We start from the raw sequence: 14,548 nt of genomic DNA on the forward strand, positions 1-14,548 counted from the left end.
CGGGTCCGTATAATATTGTTAGGAAACTTAGTGATACGGACTATGTAATTGGCACTCCTGACAGACGGCGCAAGACGCGCGTTTGCCACATTAACATGATTAAAGCATATCATGAACGTGACGTATGTGAACCTGTGAAGCAGGACACTGACAATACAGTGGTATTAGTAACGTCACCAGTTTTGTCTGCTGTAGAAGGTGATACGAGTGCTGATGAGGATGGATTGATGGTGAGAAATACTCCGCACCAGTGTAGTAAGTTGGAAAACTCTGCTATACTGTCTAATTTGCCTTCTCACTTGTCTTCTCTAACTAAGGAGAAAAGAGGTGATGTGATGGAGCTTATCAGCTCATTTCCAGCTCTCTTTGCTGATGTTCCATCTCAGACTAGCGTACTAGAACATGACATCGAAGTTAAAGATGCTAAACCGATAAAGCAACATCCTTATCGTGTTAACGAAGTTAAGAGATCTGCAATGAAGAACGAAACAGACTATTTGTTACAAAATGATTTAGCTCGTCATAGTTATAGTCCGTGGAGTTCCCCATGTCTTTTGGTAAAGAAACCGGATGGTACTTTTCGTTTCTGTACGGATTACCGAAAGGTTAATGCTGTCACCGTACCTGATTGTTATCCATTACCGAGAATGGAGGATTGCGTTGATAGTGTTGGGTCCGCTAGATTCGTTAGTAAACTTGACCTACTGAAAGGGTATTGGCAAGTACCGCTAACACCACGTGCATCGGATATATCTGCCTTCGTTACACCAGATTCCTTCCTACAGTATCAGGTTATGGCATTCGGGTTACGAAACGCACCTGCGACGTTCCAGCGGTTGATACAAACTGTTCTCGCTGGCGTCCCGAATTGTAGAGCATATTTAGACGACTTAGTGATCTTTTCCAACGATTGGAATGAACATTTGTCTTTGTTACGCACAGTGTTTGAACGTTTAGAACGTGCGTCATTAACCATTAACCTCGCGAAATGCGTGTTTGGTCAGGCAACTGTGACCTATTTAGGAAAACATGTAGGAAATGGACAAGTAAAGCCGGTGGAAGAGAAAGTAGCGGCTATTACCGATTTTCCGGTGCCCATTACAAGGCGAGAGTTGAGGCGTTTCTTGGGTATGATTGGGTATTACCGAAGTTTTTGTAAGAATTTCGCTACCGTGGTAACCCCTCTTACGGATCTCCTCAGCCCTAAGAAAGCATTTGTGTGGTCAGAAGAATGTCAAGTAGCCTTTGAAAATGCGAAATCATTAATGTGTACTAGTCCCGTTTTGACCGCTCCTCAATTTGAGCGGGCGTTCAAGTTAGAGGTTGATGCGAGCGCAGTAGGCGCTGGTGCAGTTCTAATTCAGGAAACTCAGGATGGAGTGGACCATCCGGTATGTTTCTTTTCGCGTAAGTTCACCAAGTATCAAGCAAACTATTCTACCATCGAGAAGGAAACCTTAGCATTGTTACTGGCGTTACAATTTTTTGAAGTCTATCTGGGTTCTTCTAATTTGCCTATTGTTGTGTTTACGGATCACCAACCCCTCGTATTTTTGTCTCGTATGTACAATGCAAACCAACGACTAATGCGTTGGGCTTTATTCATACAGAACTTTCAGCTTGAGATTCACCATAAGAAAGGATCTGAGAATATCCTCGCAGATACTCTTTCTAGAGTTTGAATTCAAAAATGTGGGTATGAGGACGTTTTGATGTTATTGTTTTATTTAAACGTTGAGTTTAAAATCTTAAATGTGGGGGTGTTACGTCCGTAAGGACGTTTATAGTATTGGTGTGTGTGTGTGGTGTATGTTTTCTTTTCCGTCCTGTCTGTTTCTCTTACTCTCGTTTTCTTAGGTTGTTGCTGGTTGGCTATATGGCTTGTCAGTCAAGACTAACGAGATGAATGGCCACGCCTTGGGAGGCGGGATCTGCATCAGCATGATGAGTGACACCTGGTGAAGAGGATATTTAAAGACCATGCTGCTGCCAGTGTAAAAAGAGCACTTTGTATTGAGAGAACTTTTGTAACGAGAACTTTTGTGAGAGAGACGTTTTGGTTGGAGAAACTGTTGGTGTGTTTTATTTTCGTTACGTTGTTCACATGTATGCTCATTGTGCTTTGTTTTGGCTGTGTCCAAAAACTCTCTTATTCATGATTGTTGCCGTCGACAAAGGAGAAGGGGATAGGTAAGATTGTCACGTGACATACATTGTACACACGTAGTTAACCTTGTCTGTATAAAAACACTAGTTAGGGATTTGTGCCACCCATTGTATTTATGTTTATTAGTTAGTGTAGTTTAGTTAAGACGTCCTAGACGTTGAAGATTGTTTTCTTTGATCTTTTCTTTTTAGCTTAGTGTTAGAAGTTAAATGCGTTAGATAACCTTTTTGATTATATTATTTTCTTTTGTTTGGCACAATCCATTTTTCCCCTTTTTCCTTTGTGGTTGGGTTTTTGTTATGGTATATTTATTAATAATAAATTTATTAAACATTCACTTTATTCAGTGGTCTCTCGTTTTTCTCATCTCACTCAGTGTTGTCTGTGGACGTGTGTCTGGGCTGGTTACATGTGTTCCCCTCTTAAAAAGCCCTAGACGGGCACGAGCCATAGGAGGGTCGTAACAGTCATATTTACATTTAATCTCATTTAACAATACTGTGAAGTGTGAACTTGTGAACTTTACATTTCATTGCATCACATCCTCCATTCACATATATATTTTACAGATTTGTCTTCAAAGTGCTGAAACTTTATGTACTTAGTCATATCCTAATGACTTGCATTACTGAAGTTGCTCTGATCTTTGTAGATAACCCGGACCCCGAGGGCCAGGGATTCTGCCAGGCAGGCTTCAGCGTTGATTTCACTAAGGTAACAAATCTCCCTCCTCAACCCTGTCTGTGTATTTAATGTATATGATTACACACTTCTGTGCGACATATCCTGCTTTTTGTTCAAAATCTCACAGCAGTCATTTCCAGTTTTAAATGGAAATGCTTTTATAAATTACTTTGTTCCTTCATTCGGGCAGGATGAGGGCTTATTCCTCTTTATTTCTTTTATCTCTACTGTCTCTACTTGCTTATAAGTTTTTATCCATAATCCTGCTCAAAAGGCACAAGCAAACAAACAGAAATAACAGAGAAACATTTTTAAGGCCTGTGTCCTCATTTCTACCTTTTCTCCTATTTCCTCACTTGTTTTTTTCTCCATCTCACAGGAAGGGACTCTGGTTGTGGGAGGGCCAGGGAGTTTCTACTGGCAAGGTAACACATTTCTCCTCATTATTTTGTCTTTTCCATCATTCCATCCTTTTATAGAGTTTCTCTGAGTGAGATTGGCAGACACAAGTCTCTCATATCCCAGACTCACAGTCTCCCAGGACCCCAAGAATCTCAGTTCCGTCCAACAAACTGACCAGGCTGACCCTTCCTCCACCTTCAGAGCAGAATAACAGACACTCAGAACGATGACACGTCACCTCCCATGAGTCCTGTTACCAAAATAATCAGGGATTATCTCAGTGTGTTAGCGCTACCATTGCTGAGTCTGTTCAACCAATCAGTGAAGTGTTCTGCTGCAGTTCACTCATCACAGACAGGTCAGTGATAGCGGTAATATAGCGGTCGTGATAATAGAAGACAGAGAGAGGTCAATGAGCTGCTCTTTCTGGTCAGTGGCTTTAATTTTGGCTCACCGTTAGAGCTGTAATCATCGCTTTTAAACTCCAGTGAACGCAGGTTAATGAAAGCCTGCACTTCTTCACTTTTAGCCTGAATTATACGTTCTGCACAATTGGCGATGAACTGCATTTAAAGAGAATGCAGAAATCTGTACACCTGCATATGTTTAGCGGTGTTTATGTTGGGGATAAATAAATCGGCAAGTGTTGGGCCATTTAGAGACGGCCAGCATCAACTCATCTGGCTGATTAACAAAACTGGCAGGTCCACTTTGAGTTGAGTTGAAAATCTACTAAGCTTTGTCAGTGCATCTTTTTACAAGTAATTATACTGAATTTTGAAGCAATTTTGCATAAAATACTTATTTAATTTGCATAAAATATTAAATTTTTAATTAATGTATTTTACATTAATGCATTTTAAATAATAGAATTTAATTATAATTACTGTAATTTGAACGTTTCTAAATTGTAATTTTTGTATTATATTGCCTGTTAGCGACTAATGCTGGCTTGATATTGGTAATAAAAATAAGCTATTGAAAAACACAGATTTTATGCGGTGTATTGAGATTCCCACAGTAATGAAAACCTGGAAAAATCAGGGAATTAAAAAAGTCAAAATCTTAAGTTTCTAAGACTTCATTTCTTAATTTAATCTTTTAATTTCTTAAAAATTTATGTTCCGCTTTAATATATTTAAATAGCCATAAACTGCCTTTTGGAAGTGCAGTGTCTTTAACATTTTTAATATTAAAATATAATTTTATCAATGATTTTTATAATTAGTGTTTATCCCATAATCATGAATGGCTGAAGAAATGATAGAGAAGTATGCGTCAAATCCAAAAGGTGTAAGAAAGCTTCAAGAATACATCTAACTGTATTTCTTGTAATGTAATGCTCCTCTTAAAAATCTTTAAAAAATGCGTGGAATGGATGTTCGGCCCTGACCAAATGAGGCACAGCTAAATATTTTGTGCCCGGATGTATATGCAATTGTTCATGTGTCTGGATTTGGATCACAATGCTAGATGTTGATTGTTGTGTAATTGCAGTCGTATGTTATAAAGAAAACAGATTTGTGACCCTGGACCACAAAACCAGTCATAAGTATCAATTTTTCGAAATTGAGATTTCTACATCATCTGAAAGCTGAACAAATAAGCTTTCCATTGATGTATGGTTTGTTAGGACCAATATTTGGCCGAGATACAACTATTTGAAAATCTGGAATCTGAGGGTGCAAAAAAATCAAAATACTGAGAAAATCACCAAGGTTGTCTAAATGAACTTCTTAGCTATGCATATTACTGATCAAAAATGAAGTTTTGATATATTTACGGTAGGAAATTCACTGAATAACTTCATGGAACATGATCTTTACTTAATATCCTAATGATTTTTGGCATAAAAGAAAAATGGATGATTTTGACCCATACAATGTATTTTTGGCTATTGCTACAAATATACCCCAGCGACTTAAGACTGGTTTTGTGGTCCAGGTTCACATTTGTTCATTTTTGACCCCCCACAGCCTGAACTCAGAGTCACGGCCCTTAATAAATACTAATAATACTGGGTTCCACGTCACATCTCACGTGTGTTATTGGTTTTTGTTTGTAATGGAGAGACAGATGACTTGAGATGACACAAAAATGTAATGTCAGACACAGGGTCTCTCTATTTCTCTCATATACTTCATGCTGCTGACAAATACAGATGCATTAGAAGTTATGACCTGCCTCTCACTTTCTCTTCTCTTTTCCCACGCTCAGTCCATCTTAACCTTTGCCTTTCATAATTTTTTTGGGAGGGAAAGACAACAGATTTCTGTGAGGAGAAAAAGTACCACATGTTGTGTCGTGTGTGTCCAACAAAACAAATGCAAATTAATAGAGACGCGTGTACACACAGACACACAGCTAAACACACACATTAAGAGAGATTAATGGTTGGGGTTCAGGTCAGTCTGTAGCCTGGTAGTAAAAGAGAGTAATGTGTTTATTGAACGTGAACAACAAAAATGGAAGACATTCCTCTCACTCTTACATCTTAATCTGAGAACTTGCATCTGTGTTGTTCTCCTCGTTCTCCTCGATTGTTTAATGTAAATAGTTGCAGAATGACAAATCTGAAGGTTGTGGAAGTAATACAGGGAGGTTTTAACAGTTTTAAGAGAAGTTGTGTCCCCTTTGAATGTTTCTGCCTGTTGAGAATTAAGCTTCCATCCTTGGATCAAATCATCGATTAATGGACCATTCTGCAATAGCAGTGGTATTTCCACCGGAAAACATTTCAATTTTGAAACTGATCAATCCTACATTAAACCTATGCAACATATATTTTTTTCTTAAATTAATTCAAGGTCACAATAATTCAAGATATTAGAAATTAGAAATATATTACAAAACAGATTGTTGATCTTAATATAATTTTATAACTATTGTAGATTAATATAATTATTTAACTATAATTTTTTTAAATATAAACAATTACATAAAAGGGGGAAAAAAAGCCTATAAGGTTTTTTTTTCACCAAAAAGAAAACTTTATTGCTGTTTTTATTCCTGTTGTTTTAGTGCATATGATTTGTACAGGAATTTTTGTACTTTACAGTTTGTTTTGCCATCCAAAAATAACAACAGTAACAACGTAACATCTGCCACCACAATTGTACAATGTCTGATGCACATCAACACACACTGACACAAAATCAGTAGGCCTATTTGGAAACTAATGTGTATTTGTGTGTGTTTAGGTCAAGTGATCACTGCAGGTGTTGCAGAAATATTGAACGGCTATTCCCTAAAAACTATTCTGCGCAAAGTTCAGGGAGAGAAGCAGACTGTGGCTGCATCAGACACATATGATGACAGTTACCTAGGTAAGAGACGTGTTTGTGTGTGTTTGCCTTTGAAAGGTAAAGATGCTTTATGGGACACCAGCGATTTGCATTGGGGCCCTGTTTATGGGTCAGAGGACCAGCCCTCTGTCAATTTAATAAACACACACACATGAACACACATGAGCTTTTTTGGTGGATGTTGAGGTAACCTTGACCCTCTGTCCCATAGCTCAATTCGGTGCTAAGTTTGTGTCTACTGATAAGATTTCCATCTGGAACTCCAGACCTTTAAATACTCACTTGTAAATCCTATGAACATTTTCCATGTTTTGTAAGTAATCATCATCACAGCTGGACTGTCACGATAATTATGCAATCGATAATAAAATGATGAGATAAATCCAATCCATCCATCGTTTTTAAACTGACCCACTTTGGTTAGCAACATCAACTGTTCCTCTCACTGTAGTCGCTCTGGTTTTGATATGTTCTCTTTCTGTGTCTGGTAGGTTACTCTGTAGCGGTTGGAGAGTTCACAGGTGATTCGGAACAAGGTGAGAACTTTTAAACCTTTTATATACGCAAATGAGACAGATTAAAGGGATAGTTCACCCAAAAATTATAATTCTATCATCATTTACTCAATCATGTTGTTCTAAACCTGTATGATTTACTTTTTTCTGTGGAACACAAAAGACTCCATGTGTAGACAGAACATTCTTTAAAATATATTCTTTGCTAGTCACATGTTGTAATGTTCGGGTTGAGTACCAGACCTCTATCTCAGACACATAAACAAACCCCTGCATTTTTTGTAAAGTTTGTGTATTAATGTGAGTGCATGAGAGAGATCTCTGTCTCTGTTTGTGGTTGTCGTGTGGATTTGTTGCTTACTGAGCTTTGATCGGACCCTTCAGCCTCAGACCATAATTACAGAGCACTCCCAGGATTCTGTCCCTGACATGCCACCCAGTGACAAACAGCCCATCTGCAGTCATCCCTCTCTAACACACACACCATACTGACTCATAAGCAATCATTAGCCTACCTATCCATCAAACAGTATCATTCTGCAAAACCCTGCTACTTATTTACCAACCACCCACAATCCAGCTTGAACAGGCTAAAATCTGAAATAAAATAATCTTGTGTGAATTATTATGATACATAATAGAGTGCATCTAATTGAAAAGTACACATTTAAAATTTTCAGAAGTTCACTGTAAAATACTGTGACAGTGTTTCTAATATTGCGGGACGGTATATTTCATAAGGTGATATAATGTTAAAATACCTATTTTTCAAAGTCTGCTACTGATACAGATGCCACAATAGAAAAACACATAATGAATCAGAGTTAATTGCAAGTGGCCTATCCATGAAACGTGGTCATACTTGCTTTTAAATGGTACTTAGGCACAGGTTGATACAAACAAAGACAAAACACCATCGTGGTAAAGCATATGACACTAAAATAATGCAATAAACATTAACCAAATAATGCAATAATTATCAACTACATATCCTATTATCACCCAGCTCTAATCTGGTAAAAGTGACTATAAGGCATGGAGATATAAGATTTTATAAACATTAACATCATGATTTTCTGTAAAGCTGCTTTAAAATTGTGTGTATTGCGCTATAGAAGTAAATTTGACTTGAATAACAGAAATTGTAAAACAAAACACCCTAATGGACAAATATGAAGAAACAAAACTGAATATATATAACATAATCATGTGATTTGTCCACAGGGACTTTTGTCCATTTATTGTTTTTCACCGTAAATTGTATGCTGTAATTCAAATGTTTTATGTTCAAATTTTACTTCCAAACATAATTTTACTGTAAAATTACATATAATGTGATCTTAATATAGTCACAGTTGTTTCCTGTATATGTGACCCTAGACCACAAAATTTGTGATTAAGGGTAATTTTTTTTTTTTTTTTAATTTTATACATCATCTGAAAGCTGAATAAATAACCTTTCTCCATTCGTGTATGGTTTGTTATAGGACAATATTTGGCCAAGATCTAAATATTGATAAAATCACCTTTAAAGTTGTCCAAATGAAGTTCTTAGCCATGCATATTACTAAACAAAAATTAAGTTTTGATATATTTACAGTAGGAAACTTACAAAATATCTTCATGTAACATGATTTTTACTTAATATCCTAATGATTTTTGCCATTAAAAAAATCTATAATTTTGACCCATACAATGTATTGGCTATTGCTACAAATATACCTGTGCTACTTATGACTGGTTTTGAGGCTCACATATGGTAATGTATTAACAGGCTTTTATTAACAGGTCTTTTTCTGTTAAAATGACAAACAATATTATTGATCATGGCCGCAGCAATTCATCAGATGATGATTTTGAAGTTTGCAATAGTCTGCTGTGTCATCCACAAGTTACCACTCAAAACAGAAAATGGTGACAAAATTGTGTCAGCACCATTTTGGGGGTGGGTGTATGTGCTCTGTTACTTGATTCGCGCAGTTCTTTTAGCAAATCAGACGTTAAAACAATGCAGACAGCATGCACAAATAATCAACGCTATCAGCGGTTTCAGTTCATTTTTCCCAGAATTCCCTCTCTGTCTTTCTCAGACATGTGTTCTATCTGGTCTGGATTAGTGGTGAATCCACAGAGGAGAGACATGCTGATCTCTTTTTGTCAGAGTTTCATACATGGCCTTTGCTGTGGCACACTTTGCGGTCAAGGAAGGCGGGACATTTGAGGTGGCGGGGGGGAAGGGTCAATGACGAGCGGGGCTGTGATGGGTCCCTGGGAGTGTGGGAAATTTTGAGTTAGAAATGAGGCAGACATTTGGACAGTCCCTCTCCGATCTCAGTGGGTGGGACAGATCCAACAGACAGCCGCAAACCCTCCCACCACATCAATATCTCCAAGATCATCCATCAGGCCTCAGGCAGCCTCTGTCTCCTCCGCTGTGCATCTTTCTCCTCTCTGTCTCTTTCTTCTAAATATTTATAATAAATGAGTGACTGACATGGTGTTGACAGAGACGAGATTAACAACACTCACACGTCTCACCTCACTGTTTAGCCTGAGATACACTAGATAAGTGGTCGTGAGTGTGGAAACGTTCACTCATACACACTCTTCTCAAAACAAGAAAAGTGTATGTTTTATTATTGTTGAGTACTGAAGCACATCATTTGTTTCTTCAAACTCTGCAAGTCTAAAATATATAAACCTGCTGACGCATATGTAAATAGCCCAGGTATGTTTACTGTATGCTTTTCTTATGTCCCCTATGCAGAATTGGTAGCAGGGGTACCTCGAGGGGCGCACAACTTTGGTTATGTAAGTATACAGTCCTAAACAGACTTTGTTTCCTGTGTTTCTGTCATGGTAAGACATGGAATCAAAGGTCAGAGGGAAAGGTCAAGGGGGAAGGAAGAATGTGAGAAATGTTCAAGAGGTTAGTCTCTACCTCTGTACTAAAATTTAAACATTTGTTCATTTGTTTAAACTTAAAAAAAAAAAGCTGTATGTTTTGCAAAGACTGGTATTCCGGTAAAACCTCGCCACTTTTGTAAGTGCATGTGAGTTTCTCATCTGGATGTGATTTGAAGTCTTAAGAAGGAATTCCCAATTAGGGCTGTAGCATCTAGGACGTAGGGGTGTCCCCTTTGGCCCTCAATTAAACAGAATCATATTCAGCTGGATGGGCGGTTTGTGAAGCAGACAGTGAATTTGGGTCTTTTTTTACTGCATGTTATATTCTTGGGTATTAGCCATATGTGGCTTTGTTTGATTTAGGATCTCAGTCATACGTGCCCCATAAAACATCCACTAAGATCAATCTGGATGTAATTATTAGAGTGCTAAATGCCTAACATGAGGAAAATCACTCTGGTTTGGAGTGGAGGACAGACATGTGGTCAAATACACAAGTCCTGCAGTACATCAGAATCATGATGATCTGTCATGAATGGAAATAGTGTTTTATTAGCACTAATTCAATCTGACTGTTCTCTTATTATAGGTGGCTGTGATCAATGCGACAAACCTGACTTTTATTCAGAATTTCACTGGGGAGCAGGTGAGTGACCGCCCAACCTTTTATTTGTTTTGCTTTTTTATTTCTTGTTTTTAAAATTTTTGTTTGATGTTTTTGTTTGTTAACATGCCATTTGTTTACTATGAATTATTTGCAGGAGTTGTGGGTCAATTCTAAGTTGTGGAGAATACAGCAGCCACATTTTGACATACTTTACTATAATTGCATATTGCTCCTCCATTGTAAGCCAGAGAGCTAAAATGACTCTTTTAGATAGTGAAAGTGTGTAGTGTGACTGTACTGCATACCTGGTTATGTGCTCTTTGTCATTTGATGAATTTAATGCTGCCATAATCAATAGAAATTGCACAGAAACATCTCTTTTAAATGACTATTGTTGTTCTTTTGAGTTTTGCCTTCCACAGCTGATGGAAGCCAAAGCACAATGTTATTTAATATATTTATGGCTGGCTAAATTGGAGCAAAGGAAGTTTTTGAATGAGACATAGACCTTTTAATTGCATTCCCTCCACATCACATTTCTATTTCATATACAACTTTTTCTGGCAGATGGCCTCTTATTTTGGATACACCGTTGCAGTGACTGATCTAAATGGAGATGGGTAAGTCAACATGGAAATTAATGTCTAATGACATGCAAGGTCATAAAACAGTTGTTCTATGCAAGAGGTGGTGTTAAATGAGTAAGTCTGTCTACATTAAGGTCATTCTTATTAAATCTATGTTTATCCAATGTGAGGAGCACATTCTGTAGTACTTAGGTGTTCCTCACGGTCTGTCTGCACTGAAAGAAGGCTTTATATCTGTCCATATTATTTGTTTTGAGCTAATTTAATTTACCAGCTCACGCTGTATTTAGTTACAAGGTGTATTCAGAACTAAATAGAACTTGGACCATATAAATAGGACCATGAGGTTTTATATGGGCTTTGGCTTATTTAGACTCATGCATTAAGCTGTGGTTTACTTGACCTTTGTTTAAATGCTCACATCGTCCAAGAGGGAATTTGATATGTATAAAATTTGTTTCTAATTTGGTCTTATAAGGATACAAAACTTTGCTGACACATCAGTGCCAAAGCTCCTTCTCTTATGTCTGAAATGCTGACATATGTAAATGCCATTAACTGAAAGGCTTCCTTACCAATGGTACATAGTTGAATACACAGTAAAACAGCAGTATACACAAAGAGCGAGCAGTTAAATGATACACCAGCAATGACCAACGCACATTACAGAGTGAATTACAGCTCATTACACTTATAGCTGTTGAAATGGCTCATTTGCTGGAAACAGGGCCAATCAGTCTTTAGTGTTGAATTTTTTTGTTGTTTTTTGGCTATTAAATGCTGAAACGTATAAATCATAGTGATTTATTTTTAGATATTAAATAACATAACTTGGTTATATCTGTTATCTTAGATCTTACAAATGAAACGTTGTAGAAAAATTCACATTCCATTTTCTCATTGGAATTCCGCCACCATCTTTGTTGGTTTTAGTCCAGGTTATTCTCAGAATGCCCTGTTCCGAACTGTAGGAACATTTTGGTATTCCTCCATCGGTCCTCACACAGTCCAAAACACACTCCTAAATTCATATCTCCAAGCAAAATGTCTCTGTTTTATATTATCAGCATTTATAAGATTTATGCTTTATCCCCCGCCATGATACTGTCATGTGCTGGCTCGTCTTTGTCTTCTCTGATGGCTCATATTTTACAGTGGTTCAGTGGTGCACTTCCTTGTATATATTGCTGTCTTGTAACCTCAAGGGTGACGTCTTGTTTGATACTTTGACTTCAAACATGTACTATAAAGCTGCAGGTCTTTATTCAGTTGTTAACCATCCATTCAGTTTCCAAGTAAAGCATCTTCAAAACAAATACATGTACAATTTATGTTACTTATGGGCCTCCAAAAATTCAAAACCTAGACGTGTTTGTGTCAAATTTGTGAATTTATGTGCACGCACAGGCTAGATGACGTGCTAGTTGGAGCTCCACTCTACATGGACCGTGAGTTTGAGAGTAAACCTCGTGAGGTGGGCCGTGTGTACTTGTATTTGCAAGAGGACGTGCTTCTCTTCTCCCCTCCAATCACACTCACTGGAACGCACCTGTTCGGCCGGTATGGAAGTGCCATCGCCCCTCTCGGAGATATCAACCAGGATGGCTACCTTGGTAAGTGTTTGTGTTAATGTAGTTTCAGAGTTTTATCTGGCATGTTTCAGGAGTTTTTCCAAATGAGACAGAGGTTACATATACACCCATTTCCTACTTGTCTTTTTTGTGTAGGATATCCTGTCTGTCTATCACACGCTTAAAATGTACAGTTCTCGCTAGTCTGGAAGGGCAAAATTTGTGATTTGGTGCTCTTGTCTGCATTTTCCTGTGAAGAGTTGGGTGTGAGTTTTTGAATGGAGGTCACATGGTTTATAAAATTTATATGATTGAAAAATCTACAATAAATCAGATTTAAATAATTTAATTAATATAAATTTGGAAATTTATATGAAACACTGTCATAAATGTAACAATAAATAGAGTTTATAAATTTTAAATTATAAATGGAAATTCACCCCCAAAAATATATGAATTAAATTTGTGAAATTTTGGTAAGAGCATTGTTGACCTGCCTGGGCACACAGAAAATTACTTTTTGTTGAGCCCTGTCTCTCAGTTTCTGTCCTGATCATCTCTAATTATGTTGTCATGCAGCATTTCTCTATTTATTATGATTTTTCAGAGATCTTTCTGCATCTGAAAGAAACCAGGTGTTCATGGGTGGAGTTTAGACCAGTCTAATCAGCCATAGATCATCTCCATCACTACAGACAGATTGAGTTGAGTTGTAGACAGAGGTTTTCTGTTGTGCCGGTCAGTGTGTGTGTGTGTGCGTGCGGTCTATGTGCAGTCTATGAATCAGCTCCATATGTTACTGTAACACGATCTGATATTTCGGTGTAATTTTAAAATGACACTTGATGTGGATGAAAGTAAGATGAGGAGATGATGTCCATACATGAAATGCAAGCCACCTGATTCTCTTAATTTCCAAAAGCATGTTGTCATATAAGACTTTACAACTTGTATGAAATGCCAGTGTGCTTAGAGACTCAAGTATTGTATATAATGTGTCTGTGAGTTCTATGGTAACAAAACACACTTTGATTTCTGCAGGGGTTCATTTTTTGGATTACTTAGGTCTTGACTCATTTTTCTGGCAATGTAAAAGTATCACATTATGAGATGACGCTGCCTTGGAGTTTTGGAGAATAATGACTTAATCAATAACTGATATGGTCATAATGAATCTGATATCACATACTGTATCTTTGTTACACCAGCCATATGGCTGCACTGGTGTGATGAAGTGACAGTGTCTCTGTGTGCTTTTGTACTCCTGCTGTTTGAAATATTCTGTCTTATAGCTATTTGCTTGGCTTCTTTGCTCTGAGCTTTGTTTGTTCAGTTTTGTTGCTCTGTTTCCCCTTGGATGGATTTGCTTTTGAGAGAATCCAGTGAGAGGCATCGCTTATGTGTGTGGATAAACAGTCTGTAGTGTCATGGTGTTGGTTCTTGGTAGGCCCAGATAGAATCTGTACGTTTTTTTTTTTTCTCTGAATTTGGGAGAAAATCTGTTAAAATCAATAATTTATCAAAGTACATTTAACAAAGTACATAGAAGACCTTATAATTGTAATTCCATTAGGGCCAGAAATTGAGATTAGGCCCTTGAGCATGACTTTACAATACATGTGTGTTATTTTTGGACCCAGTGGTTTCTTATGTCTGTAAAATGTCTGTTTCTCTCCACTGTGGCATGTAGTATATGTATGCAGTCCATTAAGGCCAAGCCACACAATTAAGTATCTTGTAAAGTGTCATAATGAATTTGGTCTCATATATATTATGCTGTTCTTTTACGTCGACTGTCTGACT

The 14,548-nt window shown here is 37.4% G+C and overlaps 1 protein-coding gene across 1 annotated transcript in view; it reads left to right on the forward strand.

The window, feature by feature from the left end:
* Positions 1–14,548, forward strand: part of LOC306887289 (integrin alpha-8-like) — a 75,228-nt gene that overhangs the window by 13,754 nt on the left and 46,926 nt on the right. Inside the window, exons 5-12 of the mRNA XM_079444915.1 lie at positions 2,820–2,881; positions 3,231–3,276; positions 6,454–6,579; positions 7,050–7,094; positions 9,841–9,884; positions 10,570–10,626; positions 11,155–11,207; positions 12,582–12,787. Of these exons, the coding sequence (XP_079301041.1) occupies positions 2,820–2,881; positions 3,231–3,276; positions 6,454–6,579; positions 7,050–7,094; positions 9,841–9,884; positions 10,570–10,626; positions 11,155–11,207; positions 12,582–12,787 (639 nt within the window). The remainder of the gene's footprint in view (positions 1–2,819; positions 2,882–3,230; positions 3,277–6,453; positions 6,580–7,049; positions 7,095–9,840; positions 9,885–10,569; positions 10,627–11,154; positions 11,208–12,581; positions 12,788–14,548) is intronic.

This window comes from Barbus barbus (assembly GCF_936440315.1).
Source record: "Barbus barbus genome assembly, chromosome: 21".
Classification (NCBI taxonomy): Eukaryota; Metazoa; Chordata; class Actinopteri; order Cypriniformes; family Cyprinidae; genus Barbus; species Barbus barbus.